The 14,770-nt window shown below is 47.9% G+C and overlaps 1 protein-coding gene across 11 annotated transcripts in view; it reads right to left on the bottom strand.

Moving 5' to 3' along the window:
• The window catches only part of ABCC5 (ATP binding cassette subfamily C member 5), a 75,244-nt gene that overhangs the window by 21,651 nt on the left and 38,823 nt on the right, over window positions 1-14,770 (bottom strand). For 4 of the 11 annotated variants that reach the window (XM_063337567.1, XM_063337568.1, XM_063337573.1 and 1 more), the window contains 8 exons: window positions 14,448-14,537; window positions 11,919-12,108; window positions 11,042-11,201; window positions 10,544-10,622; window positions 9,529-9,642; window positions 8,306-8,470; window positions 7,487-7,570; window positions 2,980-4,909 (listed from right to left, as the gene is read on the bottom strand). In XM_063337567.1, coding sequence (XP_063193637.1) covers window positions 4,850-4,909; window positions 7,487-7,570; window positions 8,306-8,470; window positions 9,529-9,642; window positions 10,544-10,622; window positions 11,042-11,201; window positions 11,919-12,108; window positions 14,448-14,537 — 942 coding nt within the window. In that variant the 3' untranslated portion in view covers window positions 2,980-4,849. Of the gene's footprint in view, window positions 1-1,419; window positions 2,589-2,766; window positions 4,910-6,021; window positions 7,571-8,305; window positions 8,471-9,528; window positions 9,643-10,543; window positions 10,623-11,041; window positions 11,202-11,918; window positions 12,109-14,447; window positions 14,538-14,770 lie in introns of those variants that run through there. The other 7 variants (XM_063337577.1, XM_063337576.1, XM_063337572.1 and 4 more) reach the window with 7 other exon arrangements.

The raw sequence follows: 14,770 nt of genomic DNA, 5'->3' as shown, positions 1-14,770 counted from the left end.
GGACCAGCGTGTTAAAAGGTCATCATCTAATAGAAGGAAAATTCTGTCAAAAAAAAAAAATCTTCAAGCAGAACTCACTATTCCCACTGAGCCAATGCATTAAGACTATACAGATCACTCTAAGGATGAAGTTACTTTTGTAAGCTTCAATATAGTATTAAAATTAGACAGGAAAAGATCCATCAAACTCATTCTATTCAGGAACACTTTGGTAACGAAAGGCATAGTATATAAGTTGCTATTGGGTTATTTTGCATGAAACTGATACCTTCAGTTCCTGTTCTTGTTAAATATGCTGTAATAGTCAAATGGATCCACACATTTGCTGGTTTTAACCAATGCACCAGCAATACCAAACCAGCAGGCTGAGAGCCAACTCCATCAGGCAAGACAGAGGCATCAAAGTTGCAAGACTCTCAAAAAAAAACCATTCCTTTTGGAAATTGATCAATGAACCACATGATGAAAATCACATTAGTATAATTCCCAACTTGAACAGACTATGCAGTAACAAAAAGAACTGGCTTTCCAGTGATAACTTTGCATTTTCCCTATCATAATTTCTTAAAAAACACAAGATCTGACAGACAGCACCAAAAAGGTCAGGAACAAAGTGCTTCTAAACACCAGTGGCTGAAAAGAAGTGGCAGAATTTACAAAGCACCTTGTTACTGAGGAAGGTTGATCCACACAGACAAGGAAGCACCTCCCTTGGCCACATCAAAATGGATGTTTTGGACCATTTCTCATCCTTTTTTCCAGCAGATAACTTGTAGGAGAGTATCTCCCCCTGCTCTTTTCAAAGCTCCGGACCATGGCTTGTTGGAACATCAGCCTAGGTGCACAAGGCCTGATTTTGTAAGCACCTGGCAAAACCCACAGGGAAACTCCTGTATTTGCGGATTGCGCAACTCGTCCGAAGAATTCGGTCGAGGCAGGAGTTTTCAAACGTCCACGCTCCTCGCCAACAACTGCAACGCCCTCGAAGGACAAAAAACTTTAAAACGACTGTCGTGCTCGGGGCGAACAGCCTTGGGGGCCACGGCGACGGGGGCAGAAGGGAGGGCGAGTGGGTCGTCAGCAGCATCACCCCCGAGCGCGGCTGGGGCGCGCAGGGCTCGGTGGCGGCGGGCAGGGGCCGGGCAGGGGCCAGATGCTGCTGACAAGCCGGCAGGCGACTGCCGGGCGAGGAGGGGACATAAAAGGAGGGGCTGACAGCGAAGCATCTGCCGCCGTCTTTGCTGCAGGGCCAGGGCGCTTCCCCGATGGTCAATTACAGCAGGAGGAAAAATATGAGGAAGGCACGGGGGGCGCGGGAGGGCACCGCCGGCCGCCCCGGGGCTCGGCCCCTCTTCCAGCTCCCCGGCCCGGCCCCGCCGACGCGCCCCCCCCCCCCCCCCCCCGCAGCGCGGTACTCACGGCGGGGCCGTCGGCCGTGGTGTAGCGGACGATGATCTGGAAGGGCTGGTGCGGCTGGAGGGCGGCGGGCAGGGAGACGGTGAGGGACGAGCCGTAGTCGGTGAAGGGGTCCACCCTGAAGCCGAGCGGGCAGGCGGCGCAGGGCGACTGGGCGAAGAGGGGCAGCGGCGGCGGCGGCTCGGCGGCGGGCGGGGGGCTGGCGGGCGGCTCCCCCGGGGGCGCGGCGGCGGCAGGCAGCGGTCCGGCGGCGATGCAGGGCGCCGAGAGGAAGGTGGCGGTGGAGGGCGGGCTGGCGGCGCAGGGCGGCGCGCAGGGCGGCGGCGGCAGCGGGCAGGGCGGCGGGGGCAGCGGGGCCGGGGCGGCGGCGGCGGCCTCGGCGGGCGAGAAGGCGAAGGAGCAGGGCGCTTCCCCCGCCGCGGCGCGGCGGTAGGCGGCCGAGAGGACGTGGAGGGCCGGGTGGACGTCCAGCACCAGGGCGCGGGGCTGCGGCCGCAGGGCGCAGAGCTCCAGCACCAGGCAGCCCGCCAGCGCCCGCGCGTCGGGCCGCAGCTCCAGCCCCAGGTGCAGGTGGCGGAGGCTGAAGAGCTGCGAGCTGGAGGCCGACGCCACGTCCGGCGGCGGCTCGGGAGGAGGCGGCGGGGCCGGCGGCGCCTCCGGCCCTGCCGCGGACCCCTTGCGGCAGCAGCACAGGCCGGGCGGCCGCGGAGCCGGAGCCGCCATGGAGCGGAGGAGGCGGAGGCGGCGGCTGCTATGTGAAATCCATGGGCGGGCGGGGAGGGGAGGGAGGCCCCGGCGGCCGGAGCGGCCGGGGCGGGGAGGGCGGTGGGGGGGGAAAGGGCCGCGCAGGCCCCGCGCGGCACCGGCCGAGGGAGCGCAGGGTCCGGGCCCGGAACAGCCGGCAGCGGGCGCGCCCGCCAGGGGGCGCCACGCAGAGGGGCGCACGAGGGCAGCCCCGCCCCCCCTCCCGCCCGGACGACAGTTGCGCGCGCAGCGGGGGGCGTCCGCGCGTGCCGCGTGCCGGGCGGTCCGGCCGCCCCGCCCCCGAGTGCCCCGGGCCCCCGGGACCGACACCCCGCTTCCGCCGCGCAGGTCGCTGCCGGCCAGCCCCGCCCCCGCCGGAGCGATTCACTGTCGCCTTCCCCGTCTCCAGCAGAAACAGCCCCGAACCGCCGCGCCCCGCAGGGACCCGCACCCCCCCGGTGCCTATTTCAGCTCCCCCTCCCCAGTCCGCGCTCCCCCGCAGTGTCCCCCCGCAGTGTCCCTCCGCCGGCACCCCGGGTCTCGCCCCCCGCCCTCCTCGGCTGCCCCCGGGGCCCGCTCAGACACGAGGCGCTCGGCGGCCGGGCACACGCCGTCCGCTGCCGCTTTTACATCGGAACGGGCAGAAACCACCCGATGATCATTTTTATGCACCCGCTCGTTTCTCCGACGGGCACCGGCAAGAGACGGGCGCTGCGGGAGTGACCGTGATCCGGACTCCTCGTGGTACCCACGTGCGACACTCATGTCGGGTACTTTTGGGTGTTTTCACTGTTAGGCTTTGCCTACCTGAGCCACCCGATGAGTCTCCCAGGCACATCTTTTGGATGACGCAGGAACTTTTATTACACGGTTGTGGGTTTAATGAACCCACAGGGGTACATTGTAAAAGCCTCACAAGCCTGACAGCAGCGTCTGCACCAGGTTCCAGTCGAGTTTCCACTCTGTCACACTCGAGGCAGAAACCGTGGCCCCAGCACAACGTGGCTGCTGTCTCCAGCTGAACCCAGAGTAAAACAAGTCACAGTATTATCCTAGACTGACCTGAAGCTGGGACTATGAAGCAAACCTTTGTGCAATTACTTATAGGTAGTAAAACACACACTCCAGTTGCAGTAAAAAAAAAAAATATGACAAGGCAGCATTCAGGAAAGCTCTTTGGTGGAGGAGGGCGTTACGGCTACCCTGCATCTTTTCAGCGTGTTCTTTTGAAGCATCTTCAAGAAGCAAATTTTGTCTTCACCCAATCCCCTTCTAACTAAGAGAAACTTTTTGTCCTCCCACCTTTTCTCTCCACACCCTCCTTTTATAAATCAGATTTTCTGCATTTATCCTTTCCTTCCAGTACCTTCTCTCACTCATACCATTTGCCTTTTGAAATAATTGTGCTATCTCAAACTTTGTTCCCGGTGATGTACTAAGACTGCTTATCTCCGTCTGGCTTTCACCTAGCAGTAATACACAGAACACAGCCCCAGCAACCTCGGGACGTGACCCTGCAGGATCTTCACCGCAGGTAATGGCGGAGTCCCCTCAGCACAACTTCAGGGCCTGACTTTGGGCCTAATTACCTCCATCCAGCTGCACGTTAACTCCATTGGGTAACATTAGAAGAATCCTACCTGCGTTTTGATTGAAGTCCCAAGCAAGTACAATGTTTCCACTCACCAGGAAGAGGAGATGAGCAGGAACAGGTTCTCTCTGAGTCTCTAACCTTAGGACAATGAATCGGGACCATCTGCACTCTGGATTTGGACCGAATAACCAAAACTGATGCAACTGAAATTCCTGAGGGTAATACAGCAATCCAGTTATCCCAGGCAAATCTCTCTCCAGTTGCACAGCTGTTGGTCTTGGGCCACAGCCTTTGCTGTACACTATGGAGGATGTGTTACCTCCGTGCTATTTTGGGTAGGGTCTTTTTAAGGAAAGCCTCCATCCCAATCTCAGTCTTATTCTACTCCTCGCAGGATGAAGTCTCCTCCGGGATATTGCACTAAATTCTAAAGCACAATCCAGTTCCTGAAAATTCCCATCATCAGCAGCCTCTTGTAGAATGCTTCAAAGATACAGATATTTCAGTCTGGTTTGTAAATGCTGATGCTTCTTCCTTCCACTTCAGTGACAGGGCCCTGGGCCAGGCCTCAGCTTGCTCCTGTGGTTCAGGACGAATGCCAGTAACAGAATTACTGCTACCCATGCGAGAAGCAATACTTCTGTACTGTCTGTGAGACAAGCGCCAAATGAAGCAGATAAGCGATTATAGCAGAAAGAACGTTTCCCTCTGGCAGTCTGTCTCCTTAATTCCAAAGTAACAATGCCGGCACTAAGGTTTAACAAAACGGTTGAGCTAATCCCTGCTGCCCGCAGGTGGCTGTTTGCCTGCTCCACCGCAGGCCCCTGTTTGACACCTCGTTGAGCCACTTCAGCTCGCTGAAGCAGCAGGGAAGCGTTCACCTCTTTAGGAGAGCGTAACTGGGAAGCAGCAGTCTGGTGCAGGGGATCCCGAGCGCGGTTTCCTCGCGCACCTATGCTAGCGTTACAGTTCGCACCTACTGAAAAGAGCAGCCCCACTTCACCTCCCTTCCAGGTGTGCCTTCCTGTCTCCTTCTTGTGCAGCATTCCTGCTTTTGGAGGGTGAACTTTCTGCAAGTTAGCTTTCTGAACTGGGTCACTGCTGGACCAGGCAAGAGCCACTGCTGGCATCGGGACAGTGGAAGGAACTCCCAGCCTGGAAGAAGAAGGAGGACAAGATCAGGACGGCTCCCTTTTTGCCCAGACTGCCATTAGCTCAGCATTAGCTGCCAAATGAAGCCGTGCTCTGACCCCAGTGGCACGTGAGAATTAGGTACATTAGCCCTTTTTCTTCAAGGGAAATACTGAAGTTTGTGGGGTAAACTCAGTTCTGCAGGGCCCAAGACAATCCTGTCCTTGACAGAGCCGCACGTGACAACTGACTGAGCTGTTTTAAACACAGTCTTAGGCAGATGCATTTCCCCTTAAGGTGTTCAGCCTTCGTCTTCACATTCTACCCAGCTCTGCTTTTAGGGAGGAAGCAGGGCGTTCATTACCTCTTTGGCCTATCACCCCTGCTCCCTCATGACTCTCCCCGGTTTCTTTTTGTCCTCAAGTTTCTGAGAAAAAAGAAACCCCCACTTAGCTGGGTGTTCTTTGGAGAGAGGCCTACCACTTCTCCCTGTCCTAACCACAACATACAGACACTCCGCTCCTCCCATCGAGTAACGCTGAACAAAGCAGTGGCCAGTCCCTGACAGAGTACTTTTGGGCGCAGGCCTGTGACCAGGGTAAGATCTGTGCTAGTTAATGCTTGCTTGGGAAAAAAACTTCCTAAAGAATAACTACAACAAATGATGCTTTATGTGCTGCTATCTCCAAGCTGCAGTCTAAGCTCTGTTAATGTGTGATTTGCCTGTGGTAGCGGTAGATAGAAGTGCTTGTTGCTGTGACTTTGCAATCATGTCACATTATAAACAGTAATGCTTGCCGGTAAAGAAAGTGGAAAAATCTGAGCCTAGGAAGGATCTTCTGTATTCCATCTGACCTCCCCCTGTGCTACTTGACTTGAATACATGCATTATAAATTATTGCTGCCTGTACTACTCAACACAAACATGCATATATTGCAAGCCACTCCCATGCTGTAGGGCACAAAAATTGTGCACTACACCTTTAAAGAAACGCTTCCACTCTGAAGGAAGATAGATCAGTCCACAATGCATAGACGAGTAAAAAAATAAAAGAACCAGCCTGCAAAAACTGTCTTCCAGGGCTCAAAAAGGTGAGAAGTGATTTATTGCCCAAAACAAACCACTTAAGTCAATAAAATTTACAAAACCCAAAATAGTTTTATTTACTTTTCAGATTTCTGCCTCCATGAGACATTTTGCAAACATGCTAAGGCTACAAAATGTCCAAGTTGACAAAGACATGCAACGCTGACCATTCAATAAGTCACGGCTACTATAGGAGCGGACCGTGCCCACCTGGGCCACAGGTCCCGTAAAACAGGGATGGTGTACAGTGATCACGGCAACGTACTACGCAGGACCTAGTAACCTGAGGTAGGTCTCTTTACAGTAAGAAAACTATGTCCTACACCAGTGTTACATCCTGATCAACAGGAACCTGCTTAAAGTTCCAGAAGACCTGGGGTTGGGGACTGTTTCCTTAACGAGTGTGCAATAAAGAAACAGGAAATATTGATGTTGTTCAACCTTAGTATAAGTGAGCAGAACAAAGAGTTAGTGTGACCCGTGCCAGTGAAAGCCATTGAGGAGTGGCAGCTTCAAGATAAAGGAGTCAGTCAGCTGAAGCAACTCTGAAAAGGCTTTCCCGCTAGCATACAGGGTATGATTTGAACCTTACGATTAATTTATTACAGATCATTTCATGAACAGTTAGGTTTTGGTTGTGTTAGATCAGCGAAGCAGGAAGAGCTTGGGCTTGCTTGCATTAAAATAAACCTTGCTGATACAGTAAGAAATACTGTATCAGGACACTGAGAAAATATGAGGCCTTATTGTGACCCAGAAGTGGTTCTCCACTCAGGAGATCACTAAAAACCCTGCTTTGGGAAAGCATCATGGGAAGCAGCAGCCGCCGGCGTGGTGAACACTAGCGATGCTCCAAATAGCTTTGATAAGTTACAATGCGATAGAGTTACACCACAGAGCTCTTCTCCCCTGCGCTAGACGACAAAGATGTGACAATAAAGGACACTATTGCAAAGCTTCACTTCCACTCAAGACACACAGAAAATCCAGCACTAGGAAAAGACCAACTGTAAAAGACAAAATGGTGTCTGATACAGTCCGATAACAAAGCCAGATCTCTGGTACCGTAAACTGTACAAAAATGATAGAAAAGAATATGCACTGTTATTAATACAGTGCTTATTTTAATATAAAATAAACAGCTTACATTTCCACTGTAAATATAGGCTATATACAGAATTATGTATAGATATAGCTACATGTATAAAGCTTCATTATAGGCCTCTGATACATTTATAACTATGGCTCCCTGAGCCATTTGTAGAGTGCATTTAATAACAAAAAATTAGTAATATGATTATGGAATAAATACAATAATAAAAACATGAAGAATTCTTCTGACGCAGTTTTAAAAATCTCTCTGGCTTGACACATTGTGCTAAAAATTAAAAGATGAAAAGGCAATAATCTGCTCGAAGGAGGAAGAGGAAGAAGAGCTGGCCTGCCACAGGCAGAGAGTGTAGCTCTCCAAAATTAAAGTGACTTTGCCCTGAATTTTAGCCCTTGACAGCAACCTTGTTCTCCGCAGCAGCAAACATAGCATAGAAGCGCGAGTTCTCGTTGGCCAGAAGGGCAGACGGCGTGTCGAATTCCACTACCTAAAAGCAAACAAGGCAGATAAAGTATGTCAGTAAAATCCAGCAGAAAATGGATTCCCACCCCTTGGACTTGTGACACAGCAGTGAAGAAGCCAAAGCATGGCAGTAATCTTTAGATGAGACAACAGGCACTGAAAGTATGTGCAGTTATGCATAAATACCGTAACTTGGGATGCTTCAAACCAGCTCAGACAAACGCTGGAACTACCCATCAGGCAGCAACCTCTGGGGGCTCTGGCAAGCAGAGACAGATGCTATGGGCTTCTGCCTTCTCTACCTTTAAGAGTCTTGCCAAATGTTCTTACGCTAGATTTAACTATTTATGGCTCCCACACGGAAGCCTGAGGAGTGGGTGAAGTATCTCTCATATGCCTGTTTGATAGCACATAGCTTCATGAAAAGTAATGGGAAACTGCCACTGAGCCCCAGCAAAGATGCTTCCGTTATTACCCACCTGAGAATTAACCTACAAATGGAGTTTTAAAAACACTTTTTTAAAGAGAGACTGTTAGTCTATAGTACTTTCTTGGAACATAAAAGAAGTTTTGCCCTCTTTGATCTTGTCGTGGTCAGACAATAACTGATTCTGTTGGATTCTATTATTACCCAAGATGTGAATGAACACAGAGGATTTTCCGCCCTGCAATACCAGCTGTTGTTCCTTCGGTTCGGCATGCACACATGGCACCACCAGACTGCAACAGGAACCGCAGCCACAAAAGTCGTTCTGCTTACCTGTCCTTGCATTAGCACCATGATCCGATCACAGCCCAGTACCGTATGCAGGCGATGAGCAATTGTTAACATAGTGCAGTCTGCAAATGCTTCTCTGATAGTCTCCTGAATCAGTAAGTCTGTCTCTGTGTCCATAGCAGCTGTTGCTTCATCCAGTATCAAAATCTGAAAGCAGCACATAAGCCTGGCTGTTACGCATAGTAACTCTTTCCCTCCCTGAACATAAAAATATGTAGAGCGGGCAGAATTACCATGAGCAAGAGTTGTCACAACTGGCAATCACTACAGAGCTGCAGTCACAAAGGTAGCTTTCACAAGCACCCTTTCAGTTTTCTTTACGCAATTGCCTTCAACAGTTACCCTATGGATCACACTTGCATTTTATGGTCACATCCTACAGTCACAAGATGTTTGGGTTCTGACCTGGGCCTCAAGTTTCCACCACTTTCAGTTTTACATTCAGCAGCTAAATCTCAAATAGAATTTTTACTGGTAAACTAATCTGACGCATCCTTGGTGGTGACAGTTCCTTCTGGAATGAGTCAATACTGACTAGACTTAGTAGCTTTCTTACGCTGGAAAGAATTACCATTCCTCTCGGACTCAAACGTAAACTGATTTGGAGCGGTCTCTTGTCAAAGCTAAACTAGACTTGGTTTGTGCAGGTACTGCAGAGAGCGCCGTAACTTCTGCTGAGTAGTCTTGCCTTTAAAAGAGATGCAGAGGGAACCTTAAAATATGATATGCAATGTCTAAGAAAAAAGGATGCTAAAATCAGAGTCCTGGTCAATCTCAATCCAAATGTCCTTTCTCACTGTCATTATTTGTCTTCCATTCCTGCAAAACCCTTAACTTCGCTGGTACGGCATGGTCCCAAATTCCACTTGGAGGCTACATTTTAGTGAACACCACGTAGAAGGAAAATACTTGGCTGACATTTACAAAAAGGTGGAAGGAGGAAAGAATCTGATGCTCCACAGTAACAGGACACTCTGAATAAATGATTAGGCCAGTCCGACACACTATTATTAACACTAGCAAGCAACATCTTTCTGCAGCTGGCTATGGATGCCTTTCTAGTTGTTCTAACCCTACACCATCTGTGGGCTGCGATAACTGTTGGTGTGATTCCTCTGGCAGATAGAATGATTCTGGCACAAAAAAGGTTTGCTCAATGCTATCGGTTTGCTGTCTCTAGCTCTTTCTCTCACCACTATGCTCACCTTGCAACGACGCAGTAGAGCTCTAGCTATGCACAGCAACTGTCTCTCTCCAACTGAGAAGTTTTCCCCATTTTCCATCACTTCTGAGTCAAGTTTCATAGGCAGCTGGGCAACCTGCGTGGTAAAGAAGAGGCAAAAATCTTAAAGCATCACACAGACTTTTTGTATCTCCATGGCGTGAGACAATCCATTCCTCCTCCTGCAAATCCAATTTTGCCCATGTTCCAAAATATCCGTCACAGTTTGCTGACCATCTCTCCCTCTCTCTGTTGGGGAAATTAGCAACAAGCAGCTAATGCTAAAACAACAATACGACATCAGACCTACTCAGTCTGGTTGAATTGCCCATGACTCGGTGATAGCTCCTGAGAACGTTACTAGTCGTTAACCCAGAAGAGCTACACCCTCTCAGTAAGCAACTTTAGAATGACTTAAGTACAAAATACGTGGCTTCTAGAAGTGTGCCATGTACAAAATCATACCACCACGAATACAGATCTCCTGACAGTCTTTCTCAACCAAGAGAAAAGAGTGAAGCTAGTCCCTGCAGGAATTTCTACAGCATACATTCTATAGCCACACATGCCACCTGACTTACAAGAAAAGAAGACCTGGAAATGTCATGGCAGTGAGACTTGCTGCAGAGAGCCTCACAAAGGGCAGATTTTAAGGTCAGTATAAATATGCACGCGTGACATTTACGCTCACAAATGTAAATGCAGAATCCACACCGAAGGCACACATAGAAAAATATCACGTGAAATTCTGTAACACCCTAGGAGTCCCTGTGATGAGGCAACACTCTGCTATGCTATACACTAAAAAAGTAAACATCCAAAATATGGCACATTCTCCAAAAATTCAGTCTCATTACTAGAAATAAAGCATAACCAATAAGGGAAATAATTCCAAAGAAAAAGCTTTATCTAAAGGCCTCTGAAGCAGCTATTGACAGAACATGTAGGTTTGAAAGCCAAAACACAAACGTGTATCTCATAGGGCAGATAATACTTACACACTCCTTCATGTGAGTCCTTTCCAAAGCATCCCAGATTTGTTCCTCACTGTACTGATTGAAAGGATCCAAGTTTGATCTGGAGGGGGAAGCAGAAAACATAACCAGAATTTTTATTCAGCAATGAATAGCAAAACAGCAGCAGGCTAATTCATCCGGATGGATGATTCCATCTATCCTTCCACCAACAGAATTTCCTTGCCAAGGAAATCGGATGCTCCCGGCACACTAGGGTTAGAGTACCCAAAGAACAAAAAGAGTAGAGATGAAAGACAAAGATACAAAAACTAAACGGAAAGCAAAACTTTTGTAAAGGATAATTACATCCAGTTCTGCACCGGGCCAGCTAAAATAATTTAGCTGTGCTTTTTTTGTTTCAAAAACAGAGAACAGAAGCTAGGATGCCTGAGAACTAACATCTCACCAGGCACCTATCTGAGTTCAAGTATAAGCCGGTAGCCCTCTTTTCCTTTCTTGACTTCTTTTAGCGTCACTAACCTCACAGTGCCACTGAATAGCACAGGTTCCTGAGGAATGATTGAGAGTTTGCTGCGAAGATCTGCCAAACCAATGTCATTTATTTTCACGCCATCAATTTTAATGCAGCCTCCCGACAGTTCAACCAGACGAAAGAGTGCCATTCCAAGGGAAGACTTGCCTAAAAATGAGACAGGAAAAACCAATACTAGTGTTTCTACAATCACAGCAGCTTTGAGATGAGAAAGCACTTTAAAAGCTGTCCATGCATAAGAAAAGTGTTTTAAAATACCATAAAGTCCTGGCAAATGATACCGGTAAATGCTGAGATTCAGTATTTAAACTTCTAGCAATTGTAGAGGCAGTTCCTAATCTCTTCTCACAGAGCCACCCCTGCAGTGGCACCCCACCCCTGCTACTGAAACCTTGCCACATAAACCCAATACAGCAATATTAATTGCTTATTTGGAAACTAAATTTTGGAGCTGGTCTAAGTCATCTCACAAACAGGGGGTTTGATTCTTCACATTACAGATTCCTGAGATAGAGACAAACCTGTCTGCAGCATCAGTACAGAAAACTTCAAAAGTCAAACGAACTGCAATGAGCATTCCGTGCTGATAAGTGGCTGGGGGTGTTAAACATTATGAGCACACTGGCTCAGGCATAGCAGGATATCCCTCTACTTTAACACGTTTTCATTATTGTTTACAGGGATCCTACTTACATATGCACATGAACAGAATCCACCACTGACAGACCACTGGAACACTCTTGTGCAATTAACGATTTATTCAAACACAGAGAAGACAGAGGAGAACCAACACGACTGCCCCACTCTATTCCATTTTCATTCTGTGAAAGTAGTAATTTAACTCTGCTTAGTGTTTTTCCTTACCTGAGCCTGTCCTTCCCACAATTCCAATCTTTTCCTTCGGTTTGATAGTAAAGGACACTTTTTTAAGTACTAGAGGGAGGTTCTCTCGGTACCGCATCTCTGCATTTTCAAAAACAACTTCACCTTCCTGTGGCCAGTCCGGAGGAGGAGTTTTATTCTTAATTCGAGCAGGAGCTTCCAGGGACAGTGTCTTTAAAACAAAACCAGAAGTTCCGTTTCCAGTAAACAAAATACCAGAAAGGAAAATTATCAGTTGCAGCTTTCAGCAGGAGTTCTTCCCTGCAGACTCGGCCCATATCAGTTTATGGCAGTTTTATGATGAGCTGTGTGGCTGGATGCGGGCCCAGTGGTTCAGAAGCTTGCTGTGTTATATTGACCACACTGCTATTCCCCTCCTGTCGCCTCAATAGTGACATTGGTCCTTCTACACAACAATGTTTTTCACCAACAGAATTCAAAAATATATTTTAGGCCTATTTATGAGCACAGTCCTATTGAGTTCTGTGTCACTCCAAAGCCCAGATGCTTCTGGATGCAAAATCTGCTGTATTTCTGTCTCATTCGCTATGCCATGCCAAGGTCACCTCTGCCGATTCTGACAGAGAAGAGAATGTCCATGCGACGCATTGTACAAACGCTATCCGCCTCCTCCTCCTCCCCTGTTCCATTAAATCCCCGAGTCAGTCATGCCCCTTCCAGCTTGCTCACTTTTTCGCTATTTTACTCTGCCCCTTAGAAGGTCCCTCATTAAGCAGTTCACAGATCACACAGAAAAGCAGAACCTCCAAAAACCAAACATGTGCCTTTATAGCATGTTTAGAATGAAGTCAAGGTCCCTTTCCCATATTTGTCACAAGTAGCCTCAGAGAATGGCAGAAATCCTGTCGCGGGATTCATCTCGTGTAACTCTAAACACATACAAAGTGAGAATCTCCAACTGACCCAGGCCCTGTCATCTCCTTTATAGTCACTACAAAGAAGCTAGCGTTTCTGGAGTGTGATTTTTCTCATTCTAATATAAACACTTAGAATAGGTGATAAATTGCCCTCTAGAGATAGCTATTTCCTACACTGACTATAGAGAGATCCCACAGGGACTATGTCCGTTGTGGACATCTGCAACATCTAGTTAGACGCAGATTAATTGTACCCCAAGGGTTTAGAAAAACAGCAGCAATCTTCTACAGTAGTACTCCAGTTCTTTGAGCTTAGCGCTCCTGACACCAACCTTGGAGCCCGCACTGAAAGACGCCAAGCCTGGGGCTCGGTAAGACACAGAACCTGCATGGTTTCACTGCTCACCCACCCCTTCGCTTCAGATTCAACCTAGTTTTATGTTTTCACAATAAAGTGGCCGTCTAGCAATCTAAATCGGAAAAGTCACAGAAAGTATTGCTTAATAGCGAAATAAAATGATAGACAGTAACTTAAAAAAAACCCATAAAAACCAAAAAACCCCCAACCAACAAAACAACTATAACAGTAACTTAAAAAACCAACAACTATAGGTTTTGCCACTGGAGTGACAGTGATAAACCCAGCTCAGCCTAGTGAGAGATACCAGGCAGTATTTAGCACACAGTTCTCAGCTTGTGTGGTCACCAAGTCTCCCGTACACAGAAATTTTCTACTTAGATGTCGCAAAAGGATGGGGGGAGTGGGAAGTTTTAATTTATTTTTTTTTTTCTTCAGTATTAAATCCACAGGCTTAGAAAAGGTCAACAAATATCAGCTACTACATAGCCCAGACTTATCACATATATACATATGTCCCTGCAAAGTTCAGAGGGAATGTGCATTATGTATTAAGTGAAGAAGCCTTTCACCTCCAAGACCAGACCCAGTAGAAGGCTTTCTCCTGGCCACGCTTTCCCCACTGACCTACACCCAGTTCTGCACACACAAATCCTAGTTATGAAGAAAGAGTTACAGATAATCAGAGCAATCAGGGCAGCTTGCTAAGCATTTAGCCTGGCACATTTCTCATGTTTGCAATAAGAGCAATTCCTTGACTTTTTAAGCATACAGAAATATGTTAGATAAGATAGCTGTGGAAAAAGAAGTAGACTTACTAGGATGAAGCAGAGTTACAAGTAGATAAAGTAACAAACCGTTATCTGTGTTTAAATGAAGGAGTTCCATTAGGTTTAGAATTAAGGTTGCCAGAACACCATCCTTTTACTGTAAAATATTGTATTCAGTTCCCTGTTACCCCTTTCACAGACTCCACTCTTTACTGAGAACGTCAGCAAATTTTCAATATCCTTCAGTGATGCCAGATAAGCGATGCCTGTAAGCGTAGTTACCTAGCAGCTCTTGTGCCATTCATCCTGCCAATGCTTACATACATGCTTCCTAAAACAAATTCATTCTGAAGTATTACAGGACATGCATTAATGTGTTTGCAAGATCAGAAAAGTGCATTCTGTGCTAAGGCAGACTATGGCTGACTTTCTCTTCTCTTATGCCAACAAAATAATAAGCAACAAGAAATTTTACAACAAGCAGCTGAATGTATTCCTGTCCTACCTTGATATAGTGATCAATCCTCTCCACTGAGGTGAAGCGAGCTTCTGTCTCTGAAGCAAGTCTGACTGTAAACTGGAATAACCCTGTTAACTGGAGTGATGGGAGAAAACAAATTTAGAGAGCTGTGATTTACTACTGAATTAAGAGATGAACCTAAAGGATAGTGTGGCCAGCAGGACTAGGGAAGTGACTGTCCCCCTGTACTTGGCACTGGTGAGGCTGCACCTCAAATACTGTGTCCAGTTTTGGGCCCTTCACTGCAGGAGGGACATTGAAGTGCTGGAGCGGGTCCAGAAAGGGTAGCAGAGCTGCTGATGGGTCTG

Source organism: Chroicocephalus ridibundus, chromosome 6, assembly GCF_963924245.1.
Source record: "Chroicocephalus ridibundus chromosome 6, bChrRid1.1, whole genome shotgun sequence".
Classification (NCBI taxonomy): domain Eukaryota; kingdom Metazoa; phylum Chordata; class Aves; order Charadriiformes; family Laridae; genus Chroicocephalus; species Chroicocephalus ridibundus.
The sequence above is the reverse complement of the archived record's forward strand: the minus strand, read 5'-3'. Positions and strand labels throughout refer to the sequence as shown.